At 44.8% G+C, this 15,407-nt stretch overlaps 1 protein-coding gene and 1 pseudogene across 3 annotated transcripts; both read left to right on the forward strand.

The window, feature by feature from the left end:
• The first annotated feature begins 4,869 nt into the window (after positions 1 to 4,869).
• Positions 4,870 to 5,463, forward strand: LOC311137501 (transmembrane protein 53-like; annotated as a pseudogene). Its single transcript has 2 exons — positions 4,870 to 5,136; positions 5,231 to 5,463. The product of its transcript is annotated as a transmembrane protein 53-like (transcript).
• A 1,311-nt stretch (positions 5,464 to 6,774) lies between these two features.
• On the forward strand, positions 6,775 to 13,159 carry rbm28 (RNA binding motif protein 28). Of its 2 annotated transcripts, none has more exons than XM_084171715.1 (18): positions 6,775 to 7,209; positions 7,402 to 7,554; positions 7,680 to 7,786; positions 8,101 to 8,176; positions 8,474 to 8,566; positions 8,726 to 8,927; positions 9,330 to 9,496; positions 9,652 to 9,825; positions 9,995 to 10,068; positions 10,193 to 10,328; positions 10,429 to 10,493; positions 10,663 to 10,821; positions 11,084 to 11,233; positions 11,602 to 11,676; positions 11,757 to 11,931; positions 12,082 to 12,229; positions 12,303 to 12,426; positions 12,525 to 13,159. In XM_084171715.1, exons 1-18 carry the CDS (start codon positions 7,092 to 7,094, stop codon positions 12,660 to 12,662), a joined length of 2,334 nt encoding a protein of 777 aa, XP_084027841.1. In that variant the 5' UTR covers positions 6,775 to 7,091; the 3' UTR covers positions 12,663 to 13,159. The 2 variants fall into 2 exon arrangements, with proteins under 2 accessions (XP_084027841.1, XP_084027842.1); XM_084171716.1 differs by having other exon boundaries at positions 9,342 to 9,496.
• Positions 13,160 to 15,407: the final 2,248 nt, after the last annotated feature.

A 15,407-nucleotide genomic window follows, 5' to 3' on the forward strand; every position in this document is an offset into this window, starting at 1 on the left:
ACTTGTCCAAACAGGGGGCCCAATGTGTCCCGTGTGTGTGTGTGTGTGTGTGTGTGTGTCAGAAAGGAAGCCTCCATTTGCATGTCCAAGAGATACAGGCCAGCTCATACCTGGCAATGAGAATTGCAGCATAAACTGCAGAGCATACTGTAGCAGCCATATTTAATGAATTAAATACTCTTAAAACACATGGTTGTTTCAACTATGAGAAAAGAACACACACACACGTTAAAAACATAATAAATAATTACAAATGTATTTCCATTTTGGTCCTCAACTTTCAAGTTGTGGTCCTCTGTAGCTCAGCTGGTAGAGCACGGCACTTGTAACGCCAAGGTAGTGGGTTCGATCCCCGGGACCACCCATACACGAAAAATGTATGCACGCATGACTGTAAGTCGCTTTGGATAAAAGCGTCTGCTAAATGGCATATTATTTATTATTATTATTATTAAGTTCTTCAATTCTGAATTCACAAATAAATCACAAAAATGCATTCATCTACAGATGTTTCTCGTTGACAAAAGCACAGCCTTCCAATTTTCTTAGGGAATTAAAAGATACAAGCGTTTTCGCTCTCTCCAAAAAAATAATTGGGTCTTCAAAATAACACAAATGTACAGTTAAGGGCTCGTTAAAAATACAAGGGATAATCACTAAAGTGTTGACTACACTCGAAAATGAATTAAGACATGAAACCTTATTCAATGAAAAGAAAATGGTCTTTGTTTGGATAAACATTTGAGTGCTCATAACGGTTTATGTAGCTCGTTGTTTAAATTAGCTAACGATCGTCCCCCCATATGTAGGTACTTTGTGAAATGAGTACCGTCTCTGATGAGTACTTCGTGGATGTTGGGGCGGAGCGACCTGGCACACGCTGAAGCATTCCCGTTCTCCTAGCAGCAGCATATTATGCTGGCAGCACGTGCGCGGATTTCTTTCTTCAAACTAAGAGTCCCCCTGCAAAGACATGGTACACTTTGGGAATATAGATTTTTTTTTAGCTCTCTAGTGCAGTGTTTCCCAACCCCGGTCCTCGAGTACCACCAACAGTACACATTTTCATTGTAGCCCTGGACAAACACTACTCATTCAGCTCTTTGAGGGTTTGATGATTAGTTGACAAGTTGAATCAGGTGTGCTTGTCCAAGGTTAAAATAAACATTTGTACTGTAGGGGGCAGTGGCGGCTCCTGAAAAAATTCTCAGGAGGGGCAATTTTTCTGATGATTTAGGTGACCTACACACGTGCACGAGTCCGTGCACGCGATTCCAGATATCTTTACCTCTGAATAAACTGCCTTTATTATACCATATCCACCCTGTCCAAAGTCTCTACTTGGTCTCAGTTCTCCAGTAAACTTGTGATTATCAACAGTACACAACGGTAACAAACAATTGGGGGAACTCACGGGGCAGATAGTAACCACTTAAAAGGAAGCGATTCCCAAACCTTCCATAACAAAGCCATCACCTACAGAGAGATGAACTTGGAGAAGAGTCCCCTAAGTAAGCTTGTCCTGGGCCTCTGTTCACAAACACAAACAGACCCCACACAGCCCCAGGACAACAACAACAACAACAACAACAACAACAACACAATTAGACCCAACCAAATCATGAGAAATAAAAAAGAGAATTACTTGACACATTGGAAAGAACAAACAAAAAAACAGAGCAAACTAGAATGCTATTTGGCCCTAAACAGAGAGTACACAGTGGCAGAATACCTGACCACTGTGACTGACCCAAACTTAATGAAAGCTTTGACTATGTACAGACTCAGTGACCATAGCCTTGCTATTGAGAAAGGCCGCCGTAGGCAGACCTGGCTCTCAAGAGAAGACAGGCTATGTGCACACTGCCCACAAAATGAGGTGGAAACTGAGCTGCACTTCCTAACCTCCTGCCAAATGTATGACCATATTAGAGACACATATTTCCCTCAGATTACAGCGATCCACAAAGAATTCGAAAACAAACCCAATTTTGATAAACTCCCTTATCTACTGGGTGAAAAACCACAGTGTGCCATCACAGCTGCAAGATTTGTGACCTGTTGCCACAAGAAAAGGGCAACCAGTGAAGAACAAACACCATTGTAAATACAACCCATATTTATGTTTATTTATTTTCCCATTTGTACTTTAACTATTTGCACATTGTAACAACACTGTATATATACATAATATGACATTTGAAATGTCTTTATTCTTTTGAAACTTCTGAGTGTAATGTTTACTGTTAATATTTATTGTTTATTTCACTTTTGTTTACTATCTACTTCCCTTGCTTTGGCAATGTTAACACACGTTTCCCATGCCAATAAAGCCCTTAAATTGAATTGAATTGATAGTAAGGTCGCAATGACACAGAAAGCAGTTCAATGTCGGGGTACAGAGTCGCTCTCTTACCAGGATCGCGGTCCGCTCTGACCAGGGTGAAGGTGGCCGGCTCCACTTCTCTGTCCGGGACTCATCCAGCCAAGTCTCCCAGCTGTATTGGGATTCAGCTGCCAGCAGCGTTTTCATTATTTAGTCCGTTCGTAGCGGGTATGTACACGATCAACAAGATCAGTCCAAAACCAACCACTGGAAATCCATGGTTGGCAGAATGTTTGTAAACTAAGTCTACAAATTAAAAACATAAAATAACGCCGCACTGCAGGTCGCAACAGAGACGCTTCTAGCCGCCATTGTCTTAGTTACGTTCAACGTTACGTCACGTATGACGAAAGCGCGTAAGTGCAAGCCCACAGACACCCATAGAGAATGTATTGAAAGCTTTGAAATGTGAAAAAAATAGATTTTACATGACAGGCTATGAGAGACTTCTGGGCGATTTTCAACTTGACTGAAATCGCCCCAAAAACGGGCGGGGCCATTTGAAGCACGACTTTAGCCTGATTTGACATTTAGTGGCTGGCAGATCAGACGTGAACACTGATAACTGCTGTTGCCGTGATATAATTGATTAGAAAAAAAATCCCTTCCTTTTCCCGTTTGGCAGTGCGTCGCCCATATCGCCCTATTGAACAAGCCGTCCCTGGTAGGGGGGTACCCGAGGACCATGGTTGGGAAACCATGCTCTAGTGCTACAACTGTTTTTCACAGCATTGCAACCACCTTTGAACAAATTAATTGATAATTTTATGTATTATTTATACCAGCATTTATTTTCTAAGTTTACACAGATACTGGTATGTTGAAAGGTATTGTATAGGCTATATTTACATATATATATATATATATATATTTTATTTTTATTTTATTTCGGATGTTGCACACCCTTCGCTGAATGCGTTGTGCAACATCCTAAATTGTCCGGTAGTGGAAAAGTGTATTTTATTAAGACGGCACACATTTCCCCAGAGTTTTTTTTCGGCGGCCCACCATTAAAGCTAGTTAAGGAGGACAATTATGCTTTTGCAGCCTGAATGGAGGATGCTTTAAGTACGAGCCGGTCCACGTGTGACACAAGAATATTACCCGCTGGGCACATCAATCCTAGACGATAGTGCAGATCTAGCGGCCACCATCGGCTGCCTAGGCTAGTTACACAGCCTGAAACTAAGCACTACAAAAACTTGGAAAGTTACCTTACAAGCCATAATGTTGAGTAAAATTAAATTTCAACTTACTCTACCCGTTGTCTGTGCGGTTGGTCCTTCTGCTGGTGGAAATGTGAGACAAAATATCTGCAGGAAAGTAGCTATTATTTACGATGACTTTTTAGAGCGCCGGTACTGCTATTGACATTTTTTATCACCTGGCACATGCGTAAAAAACAAACACCTGCAAGTCCACGGTTAGTATGCATACATCGCGTACATGTACTGTACTTCTGTCTTGTGCACGTGCCTTAGGTGATGAGCTAACAAATCGTGATAAATCGCCACACACAGAGACCCACGTTTTGAAGTCTGTTTAATAATATTTTCCTGTGGATATACATTTCCACCAGCAGAAGGACCAACTGTCCAGACGACCGGCAGAGTAAATTGAAATGTAATTTGATTTAACTACTGGCTTCCAGCAGACTGTAAAATGTTTTGCATCCCAATTTCCAGCAACACTAGTGTGTCAATACAGCGTTGCTAAAAGCAGCTGTTTGCCCTTGAGAAAGTCAGGGGTCCAACTGCTACAGCTACATTTACATTTACGTCATTTAGCAGACGCTCTTATCCAGAGCGATTTACAAATTGACACAACAACATCATGGTTGTCCATAGGCTAGCGTGCAATGAATGAATAAATCATTGACTATGGTAAAATTACAATACAATAGAAGTACTAGCTATTATAGTATCTGAAGATTATGCCTTTGTTAAATGTTTTTCATGAAGAAATGGAATGTTGGTTATGTTAGTATCAGAAGGCAATGTTTAGTATAATGACATATGACAGACAGGAAGTGGGTTGTAAGATACGGGGATTGGACAGTAGAGGGAGCTATTCAACTCTTGGAAGGCTATATAAAGGGGAGACTGGTGATTGGCCAGAGGAGGGAGTTTCATTGTTTATAAATAAGGGGGTTAGGCGAGGAACGTCAGAACGGCCATAGCAATTGGGGAGCCGTTTTCCGGGTGTCATGTCACCTGTCATTTATGCTGTAAACCTCGTGATTTTATTAAAAGCCTCTAACACGATGCAGCATAAAACGGACTCTTTGTTGACGGCAATAATTGCCACCACTCATCATATACGACACTATCTATAATGTTACATCATGTTTATACAGCAAATCTGTCTGCAAAATAAAAACATTCAATTTCTCATTCTTTTCCCCTTCCAGACCAAAGCCTTAGAGCACCACCAGCACCCCCTACAGGCTTCCTAACTCAGCACTCACTGTCCCTGCTGTCACCATGTTATTCCGTGGAGTCACAGCTCACTGCATCAGCAAGACCAACACCTTGTACCTGAACGAGACGGCATCACCTTCACCTGGGCCTCCCCATGGCCCTCCGTCTGCCCTGAACGATGCAGCAGGTACCCCACCAGCCCTTACCCCAGGCCCAACCAAGCCCCTGCTGCTAATGATTCCCTGGTTGGGGTCGCGACCCCAGGCTGTGGCCAAGTACTGTGAGATCTATTTCCGTAAAGGCCTCGACGTGTTCATAGTGGCGAGCGAGGTGCGGAATGGGTTAAAGTTTAAAGAGGAAACGTCATACTCTCTCTGCTCTCCTTTCTGTCTAAAACACCTCAGATCCCCCCTCCTCTGCTCAGTTACTGTGGCCGTGCTGGGGTCTAGATTATGGAGCAAGGGTACTAGATGTCCTGCAGAGTGACCGCTTTGTGTCACGCCCCCTGCTCGTGCACACCTTTTCCATAGGAGGGACACCTTTACCCAGCTACTTGTGCACGTGTCCCACGACTCACAGAAGTACCACGGCTAAACTAAGAGGATCAGAGGCCACATCTATGACAGCCTAGTGCTGGGCTCACTGGAGAGAAATTAGTTTATTATGACATAGAAACACTACTATGATAGGTATGATTTTATATGTTGAAAATAATCTATGCAATCTTTATGAATTTTTATTAAAATAAATAACGTTTTGTCAAGACATACTGCAACTTTTCAATGCAATGTTTTCCAACAGAGGTGCTGTTTTACTGTAACTGGATTAAAACATGAATTGAGATGAATTTGTCAATGTTCCCATGAGTTGATTTTCAAATATTTACACTGGCAAGGATGCAGAGTCTAACATTTTCTATGTACAAGATCTTTACACGATTTGGTTCCAGATTTGGTTTCACAGTTGTGAAGAGGGCACGACAAAGCCTATTCCCCCTCGGGAGACAGAAAATATTTGGCATGGGTCCTCAGATACTCAAGAGGTTCTACAGCTGCACCATCGAGAGCATCCTGACTGGTTGCATCACTGCCTGGTATGGCAACTGCTCGGCCTCCGACCACAAGGCACTATAGAGGGGCCAGGCTTCCTGCCATCCAGGACCTCTATACCAGGCGGTGTCAGAGGAAGGCCCTAAAAATTGCCAAAGACTCCAGCCACCCTAGTCATAGACTGTTCTCTCTGCTACCGCACGGCAAGCGGTACCGGAGCACCAAGTCTAGGTCCAAAAGGCTTCTTAACAGATTCTACCCCCAAGCCATAAGACTCCTGAACAGCTAATGAAATGGCTACCCGGACTATTTGCATTGTCCCCCACCCCCCACCCCTCTTTTACGCTGCTACTACTCACTGTTTATTATCTATGCAAAGTCACTTTTACCTCTACCCACATGTACATATTACCTCAATTACCTTGACTAACCTGTGACTCTGTACCGGTACCCCCTGTATATAGCCTTGCTACTGTTATTTTTACTGCTGCTCTTTAATTATTTGTTATTTTTCTATTTATCTTAGAACTGCATTGGGCTTGTAAGTAAGCATTTCACTGTAAGGTCTAAACCAGTTGTATTTGGCGCATGTGACAAATACAATTTAATTTGATTTAGCCAATTTTATCCATTTGTTTTAGCCAAACCTTTGCAAGTCATTATCCGCCAGTACCACCGTGACCACTTGTGTTAGCTATTGTCATGCGTTCTATTTTTGGAGATCATGGTTAAAAGAACAGAAATGTTAGACTTTGTGTGACTCTGGTTTGTGGAAACATGCGTGTTTGTTTAGAGAGATGGCGCAAAAGACTGCACACACAGCTAGTAGCTTTGCATGATACATGCACGGTGGCAGGAATGCACTGACTAGTTAGTTTGCTCACTACTATAACGGAGAAGAAGAGTTGCCGGAAATCACGGATTACAACTTCCTTTCTATTCCAAAATGGCTGCCCCGTTGAGAAAACGTGTGTTTACCATTTGAAAATACTTGCGTTTACCATGCTTTCATACAGTTTTCCTATTCTTTTGATAAAATTATCAATATATTGGAAGTAAACATTATTCGTTTGGATAGTTTAGAATTAGCTGGGGAGACTATACATTTGGAAGTGTCGGAAAGAAAGTAGCTAGCTAGTTTGTTAGCTTGCCAGTGCAGTGTGCTCCATTGGTTGACTGGCTAACAAAAAGCAACAGTGATCAGAAGAAACGTAAGGTCTTAGTACAGAATAAGCCATGTCAGCCCTTACAATATTCGTCCGGAGTTTGCCAGCAGATGCATCTAACGACCGCCTGGAGGAGATATTCTCTGAAATTGGACCTGTGAAGCACTGCTTTGTTGTCAAGGAAAAAGGTGAGACGGCTACTAGCTAAAGTTAGCTAACCTTATGACATTTGTCATCTTTGTAAAATGGTGCTAATGATCTCAACGTCAGAGTGTCATGAAACTACAAGAAGGCAGACCCTGTCATGCTTTGTAATAATATTAAACAATATGTATGAAACGTGAAAAGTTAAACCACAGTCTGGCATGTGGTCCCTTCAGGTGCAGAGAAATGTCGGGGGTTTGGGTATGTCACCTACTCCATGGAGGAGGATGCACAGCGCGCTGTGAGAGAGGTGAAAGACTACGATGGACAGAAGATCAACGTGTCTGTGGCCAAGAAGAAACTAAACGACAAGAAAAGGGGAACAACAGGTATGGAAAACTTATGTGGATGCTTAGTTTGTTATTTAGCTACCTACGTAATTCAGGTCTACCTTACATTTGTGATGGTGAAAGTAGAGGATCAAACATTTATTGTGGTCTTGTCTTCTACACAGCCACAGCACCAAAAGAACCAGTACCACAAAAAGAACAGAAATCTGAAGGAGGCTTAAAGAAAAACCGAAGGAAAGCCAGACTGATCATCAGGAATCTCAGTTTCAAGGTATGAAACACATAAACACTCACACAGATAAACAATCTTTCTCTTTGTGCTCCGCTTTATTGTCTGCAGTTAAGAAAATATGTAAGATGTTTTATTGTCACATACACCCCGGATGTGTTGTTTTACAGGGTCAGCCATAGTAGTACGGCACCCCTGGAACAAATTAGGGTTAAGTGCCTTGCTCAAGGGCACATCGACATTGTCGGTTCAGGTATTCGAACCAGCAACTTTTTTGGTTACTGACCCAACGCTCTAACCACTAGGCTACCTGCCGCCGAGTTAGTTGTGAATGTTTATGTCTTATGTTCCCACAGTGCTCGAATGATGATCTGAAGCAGACCTTTGCCAAGTTTGGGACAGTTCTGGAGGCCAACATCCCGCTCAAACCAGGTACAGACTTCACTTTGAGGCCCTCTGTAGCTCAGTCGGTAGTGCATGGCTCTTGTAATGCCAGGGTTCGATTCCCAGGGCCACCTATATATAAAAAATGTATGCACGCATCGCTGTAAGTCGCTTTGGATAAAATCGTCTGCTAAATGGCATACATTCCATTACTTTGAGCAAATCACCACCCAACCACACTAAGCACTGTTGAGCCTTGGTGAATTTTGTTGCGCTAAGACAACTTTAATGTCAATAACATGTTTTCTATCTGGTGGTTGACCATTCCTCACTGTTAATCTTCAGATGGGAAGATGCGGGGCTTTGCGTTTGTCCAGTTTAAGAACGTCTTGGAGGCAGGAAAGGCCTTGAACGCCATAAACCTGAAGGAGATCAAAGGTGAGACACCTTAACCTGCTGTGTGTGTTTGTATGTGTGAGAGAGACGGACACATTTTTCTGCCCTGTGAATATCTCGCATAAAGATGGGGAGCATCTCAACAGTCTATTGTGGTTTCCTCTACTCTGATCAAGTCATTATATCCTCGATCCTTTACAGGAAGGCAGGTAGCTGTGGATTGGGCTGTGGCTAAAGACAAGTTTGTCGCTACTCAGCCAGGAGCTAAGAAAGAGGAAAAGGTCACAGCAGAGAAACCGGCACCTGAAAGTGACTCTGAAGAGGAGGAGAAGGAAGAAGATGATGATGAAGAGGAGGAGGAGGAGGAGGAGAAGAAGAAACCAGTAGCACATTCAAAGAACAAGTATGAGCTTTTGCAGTCTTTTAATCTCTACTTCTGCATGTCCTCAGTTTATTGAACTAAAGTGAATGATGGGCTGTAAATATTTAGACCAGGGGTGTTAAACTTATTCCAAGGAGGGCCTAGTGTCTGCAGGTTTTTGGTTTTTCCTTTCAATTAAGCCCTAGACAAACAGCTGTGGGGAGTTCCTTACTAATTAGTTACCTTATTTCATCAATCAAGTACAAGGGAGGAGCGAAAACCCGCAGCCACTCGGCCCTCCGTGTAATGAGTTGGACACCTGTGTTTTAGACCTAGGCTACATTTATCATGTCTGAATTGGTCTTCTTTGGCCTGACTTTGTCCTTTGGTTCTGAGGACTGGAGTACTGCAGCCAGGTTCTTGTTCAACTGTTGTGTTTAACAGTCCTCTCTACAGAGTCAGCTCTAAGCCAGCTAAGCAGCCAGACAGCCCATCAGAGGACGAGAGTGAAGAGGAGGATGGAGAGGAGGATCAGGAGTCAGATGGCAATGATAAAAGTGACCTTGGGTCTGATGAAGACGATGATGATGATGATGATGAGGAGGATTCTGGTATGAAACGGTTGTCTTTTCTTGTGATGTAATTAGTGTGTATGCTCCACCTTGCCCTCTGTTTGAACCCCTCTGACTATTCTCTCTCTGTCCCTCTGTCTCTGGCCTTTTCTCTCTGTCTCTCTCTCTCTCTCTCTCTCTCTCTGACACTCTAGATTGTGGAGCCAAGAGGAAGCCCCTCCCGTCAGACATCAATGAGGGCAAAACCATCTTCATCAGGAACCTGTCGTTTGATACGGAGGAGGAGGGCTTGGAGGAGGTGTTACTGCAGTATGGAGAACTGAAGTACATCAAGATCTGCCTACACCCAGACACTGAACACTCTAAAGGTATAGTCCTGGCTCCAACACAACATCATTCTCTCTCTGTCTCAGTCTTCTCTTAAACTTAACCAATGCGATGAAGTGATTCCAGTCAGAAGATAGTCTACATGTTAATATTGAATCATGACTGAATTGGTTGGTAATGGTTGTTGACTATGTTGTTGTGTTTGGTCAGGTATTGCATTTGCTCAGTTCAAGTCTAAAGAAGCAGCAGAGAAATGCATTGCTGCTGCAGAGGATGAGTCAGAGGTGAGACGGAATAGAATGTTAAAGTACTAATGTATTCTCTACGTACATCTCTTCTGAGCCCAGAGAGCTCTGAATTGATGTTATGTATGTTTGGGGGTAACATGTTTGTGTGTGTCTGTCTCAGAGCGGGGGTATCCGTGTGGATGGTAGGAAGCTTAACATTGTAACGGCGGTGAGCAGAGAGGATGCCGTCAAACTGAAGGACAAGAAGGTCAAAACTCATACAGGGACCAGGAACCTCTACCTGGCTAGAGAGGGATGTAAGTTACTTCTCCTCTCCTCCCTTTTCCTCTCCTCTCCTCGCCTCCCTTTTCCTCTCCCCACCCCTCCATCTCATCGCTCGCTCTCTCTCTCTCTCAGTGATACGGGCAGGAACTAAGGCAGCTGAGAGTGTTCCAGCAGCAGACATGGCCAAGAGGACCAGAGTGAGTACTTCCTGTTTTTCAACCAATCAAAGCATCAGGGCTTTGTCTTACAACCAATCACAACACATTGTGTTGGTAACTGAGGGCTTGTATCCTCAGTGTATGTTTGTTTGAGGAAGGCCAGAGTGTGTGTGCATTTGTTGTTAACTCCTTTCTCCTTCTGTGTTAGTTTGAGGACCTGAAGCGGACCAAGCTACGGGACATGAATGTGTTTGTGTCTAAGACCCGTTTGTGTGTCCACAACCTGCCCAAGTTTGTAGATGTCAAACAACTACGACAACTCTGCCTGAAAGCTGCAGGGGGTGGCAAGGTGGCCCGCATTACTGAGGTAAGACCCTACTACCACATTTCCATAGCTGTTTCCATCTGAGTAAAATCTATGTCCATCTCTCCGGGTGATCTCTTAGTGACCACCAGGTAGAACTATTGTCCTATAAAGTTGTCCATGTTGAATGACCTTTCATTTGTCTCTCTTTACAATCTCTCTCCCTCTCTCTGCTTTCTTTGTTTACCATTTGCCTCTCTTCCCCCTTTCTTTTCCTCACTATCTCTATCTGTATGCCACCCCCCCCCTCTCTCTCTCTCTCCAGTGCAGGGTGATGTATGATAAGAAGCCGGAGCGGGGTCAGGTGTTAGGCCGGTCGCTAGGTTACGGCTTTGTTCAGTTCCAAGATCATGAACACGCTCTGAAGACACTACGATACCTCAACAACAACCCTGACATCTACGGAAACACCAAGGTGTGTGTGTGGCACTGTGTCATTGTTGATCTGTCCAGAGCTCGTCCTTAACCTTGTCCTGGACAGAATGCAGCTGTGTTTGAGAGTGTAAATCCCAGGTTATGTTTCAGGATGTTGTCTTTGCCTCTCAATAGCTGATGTCAGTAACTGCAGTAATTTATATCTGAACAACATTGGATCTGGACTCCAACATTGTAGTAATCAATATCGATTGTTCCTGAGGAATGTAAGGAGAATGCTGAATTACACGTACTCATGTTTGGTTTGGCAACCTACAGCATCTGATCAATATTGACTGTTTTCTTGCTAAATGATGAGAATTCATAGGTTGTTATGGATGTTTTTTTCTTGTGTGTGTCTGTCTACAGAGGCCCATCGCTGAGTTCTCTCTTGAAGATGGAAAGAAGCTGAAGATTAAAGAAATGCGACAACAACAAGTCAAGGTGTGTCTCTCTTCTGTGTGTGTGTTGGTGTGTGATGATTAAAATAAAGAGTAACAATTTTCTGTCTCTGTGGTTCCCAGGAGCGTTTCAAGGGGCGGGGCCCTCAGGGAGGAGGGAAGCTGCAGCCGCAGTCTGGAGGCAAGACTGGACCTCAGAGGGGTGTGTCTAAACCCCAGAGTGCCATGGTAACGAAGGAGGGGCCAGCGAAGACCCAGACACAGTCGTTACCATCCGGCCAGGGCAGAAAGGATGGAGGTATTTCTGCCCTAACCCTGAATATAAAACCAATAGCTCATCAATTCTGGCGGAAGTGCTATTTTCCCTCCTTTTTCTATGTCTTCTTTTTGGTTTAGCTTTTTTGTTGTCTCTGACATTTCTCTCCCTTTTTCTTTCTCTCTTGTCTAGTTCCTCCCTCGCAGCCACAGGACCAGAAGCAGGGCCGGCAGTACGCAGGCTTCCAGACCACTCCAGTTCTAGAACACGTAGAACTGGAGGATGGAAAGAAAAGACGGAAGGTTCTAGCCCTGCCCTCCCACCGTGGCCCAAAGATCAGGTAACATACACACACAAATACTTTACCTATCACAATGTAACCCAAACTACATGGTATAATTTTCATTGTGCAGGGCGCGTGATAAGGGGAAGCAGCAGCAGCAGCCTGCCCAGCTTAAGAAGCCCAAGAACCGGCCCAGCAGGAGAGAACTACAGGGAGGAACGTCACTGGAGAACCCTACACAGCCCAGAACACAGGTACACTCGCGCACACACACACAAACACATTACCCATGTCTGCATGTCGTGGCCCCAAGATCAGGTAATACGTTGAACTGTCTTCAATTGTTTTCCAGAGTGCTAAAGGGGCCAAGAAGCGGTTTAGGAGCCAAGAGGACGACCGCTTTGACAACCTGGTTGAACAGTACAAGAGGAAACTGATGGGCGGCAAAAAGACCGCAACCATCAAGAAGAACAAGTGGTTCAACAGTTAGGGGTGTGTGTGTGTGAGAGAGAGAGAGAGCGAGGCAATTTTTTGGTATAACCCAATAACCTTTTCCTTATGTTGGTTTCTACATCATTCACATGTTGAAACAAGGATATGATGGTTGAAATGTTGGAATAATATTCACCAATGAACTGTGTAGAATGAAGTAGAGTCGTATGTCTGTGTCCTCATGTTATAGGCAACGTGTGGTGTGCCATCACAGTGGTAAAGGAAAGCTTAAGAGGTGGAATATCAGAGTAGTGTCACTTCCTGAATTGACCCCGACTCTGACAGACTGCATCAGAGGTTGAAAGCACATGTTAAACATGAATGTGTGGGTTTGTTTTCTACGTCCAACGTGTGTTCTTCAGAACAGATGCTGATGTTTTACTCTGTACTGTGCTTTATGTTCATGTTAACAATTGGTGAATAATAATGTAAAGAATATTAGAGCTTTCAGAAATGTAAATGAGTGACATTTTTATTAAAGAATTTACAAAGACAGACAGTTTAATCTGTGTTTCTTATGTTAACTGGTCATCTGTGATTCAAGAAAATCAATACATTTTGTGAACACCCACATAGACCCACACAATGTTGATATGTGTACAAAACCCTTTACACTTTAATCATGGAACCCTCTCTCTGGCTGGGACAGAGACATCAACTTTGACCTTTACTGCTGAGGTAGGCTACCATACCCTGTCTCAGCCTGGCTCCATTGTCCAGTGGCAAAGGCCACTTCACACCTCTGTGTTAGGGACCAGGTTGCCAGGGAACTTCATCTGACTGGGACCAGCCAATCACAGGCCATAGCTGGTGGGGTTACAGTCCCTCACTTCTATCTGAACCCTTTAGTTGCATTCTGGAGTCCAGCTTGAGAACACCTCTGTAAACTCCTGGGCTCCACACCAACTCACCAGCTGGACCTCTCCATGTGGACAATCCTCCATGCTGGACATACTGTGTCCGGACAGGGCTTGACACCATGGGCCAAAAAGGTGACTGGAAATTGTGTTGTAAGATGCAAGGAACCACTTCACAAAATAACATTCATTATTATCACTGGTATTGACAATAGAAGGCTGCTGCTCTGATCCCATGTATTATACAGTATCTCCATCCATTGTGGCCTTGAGCAAGGCACTTAACCCCCCAACAAAGTAAAATACTGCACTGATAGGCTAATGTATAAAACACATGGTCCGTCTACATTTACATTTACGTCATTTAGCAGACGCTCTTATCCAGAGCGACTTACAAATAGGTGCATTCACCTTATAGCCAGTGGGATAACCACTTTACAATGTTTTTTTGTTTTTTGGGGGGGGGTAGAAGGATTACTTTATCCTATCCCAGGTATTCCTTAAAGAGGTGGGGTTTCAAATGTCTCCGGAAGGTGGTGAGTGACTCCGCTGTCCTGGCGTCGTGAGGGAGCTTGTTCCACCATTGGGGTGCCAGAGCAGCGAACAGTCTTGACTGGGCTGAGCGGGAACTATGCTTCCGCAGGGTCGGGGAGCCAGCAGGCCAGAGGTGGATGAACGCAGTGCCCTCGTTTGGGTGTAGGGACTGATCAGAGCCTGAAGGTACGGAGGTGCCGTTCCCCTCACAGCTCCGTAGGCAAGCACCATGGTCTTGTAGCAGATGCGAGCTTCAACTGGAAGCCAGTGGAGTGTGCGGAGGAGCGGGGTGACGTGAGAGAACTTGGGAAGGTTGAACACCAGACGGGCTGCGGCATTCTGGATGAGTTGTAGGGGTTTCATGGCACAGGCAGGGAGCCCAGCCAACAGCGAGTTGCAGTAATCCAGACGGGAGATGACAAGTGCCTGGATTAGGACCTGTGCCGCTTCCTGTGTAAGGCAGGGTCGTACTCTCCGAATGTTGTAGAGCATGAACCTACAGGATCGGGTCACCGCCTTGATGTTAGCGGAGAACGACAGGGTGTTGTCCAGGGTCACGCCAAGGCTCTTCGCACTCTGGGAGGAGGACACAACGGAGTTGTCAACCGTGATGGCGAGATCATGGAACGGGCAGTCCTTCCCCGGGAGGAAGAGCAGCTCCGTCTTGCCGAGGTTCAGCTTGAGGTGGTGATCCGTCATCCATACTGATATGTCTGCCAGACATGCAGAGATGCGATTCGCCACCTGGTTATCAGAAGGGGGAAAGGAGAAGATTAGTTGTGTGTCGTCAGCGTAGCAATGATAGGAGAGGCCATGTGAGGATATGACAGAGCCAAGTGACTTGGTGTATAGCGAGAATAGGAGAGGGCCTAGAACTGAGCCCTGGGGGACACCAGTGTTGAGAGCACGTGGTGCGGAGACAGCTTCTCGCCACGCCACTTGGTAGGAGCGACCGGTCAGGTAGGACGCAATCCAAGAGTGAGCCGCGCCGGAGATGCCCAGCTCGGAGAGGGTGGAGAGGAGGATCTGATGGTTCACAGTATCAAAGGCAGCAGACAGGTCTAGAAGGACAAGAGCAGAGGAGAGAGAGTTAGCTTTAGCAGTGCGGAGAGCCTCTGTGACACAGAGAAGAGCAGTCTCAGTTGAATGACCAGTCTTGAAACCTGACTGGTTGGGATCAAGAAGGTCGTTCTGAGAGAGATAGCAAGAGAGTTGGCTAAAGAAGGCACGCTCAATAGTTTTGGAGAGAAAAGAAAGAAGGGATACTGGTCTGTAGTTGTTGACATCAGAGGGATCGAGTGTTGGTTTTTTGAGAAGGGGTGCAACTCTCGCTCTCTTGAAGACGGAAGGGA

Source organism: Coregonus lavaretus, assembly GCF_964263955.1.
Source record: "Coregonus lavaretus genome assembly, chromosome: 11".
Classification (NCBI taxonomy): domain Eukaryota; kingdom Metazoa; phylum Chordata; class Actinopteri; order Salmoniformes; family Salmonidae; genus Coregonus; species Coregonus lavaretus.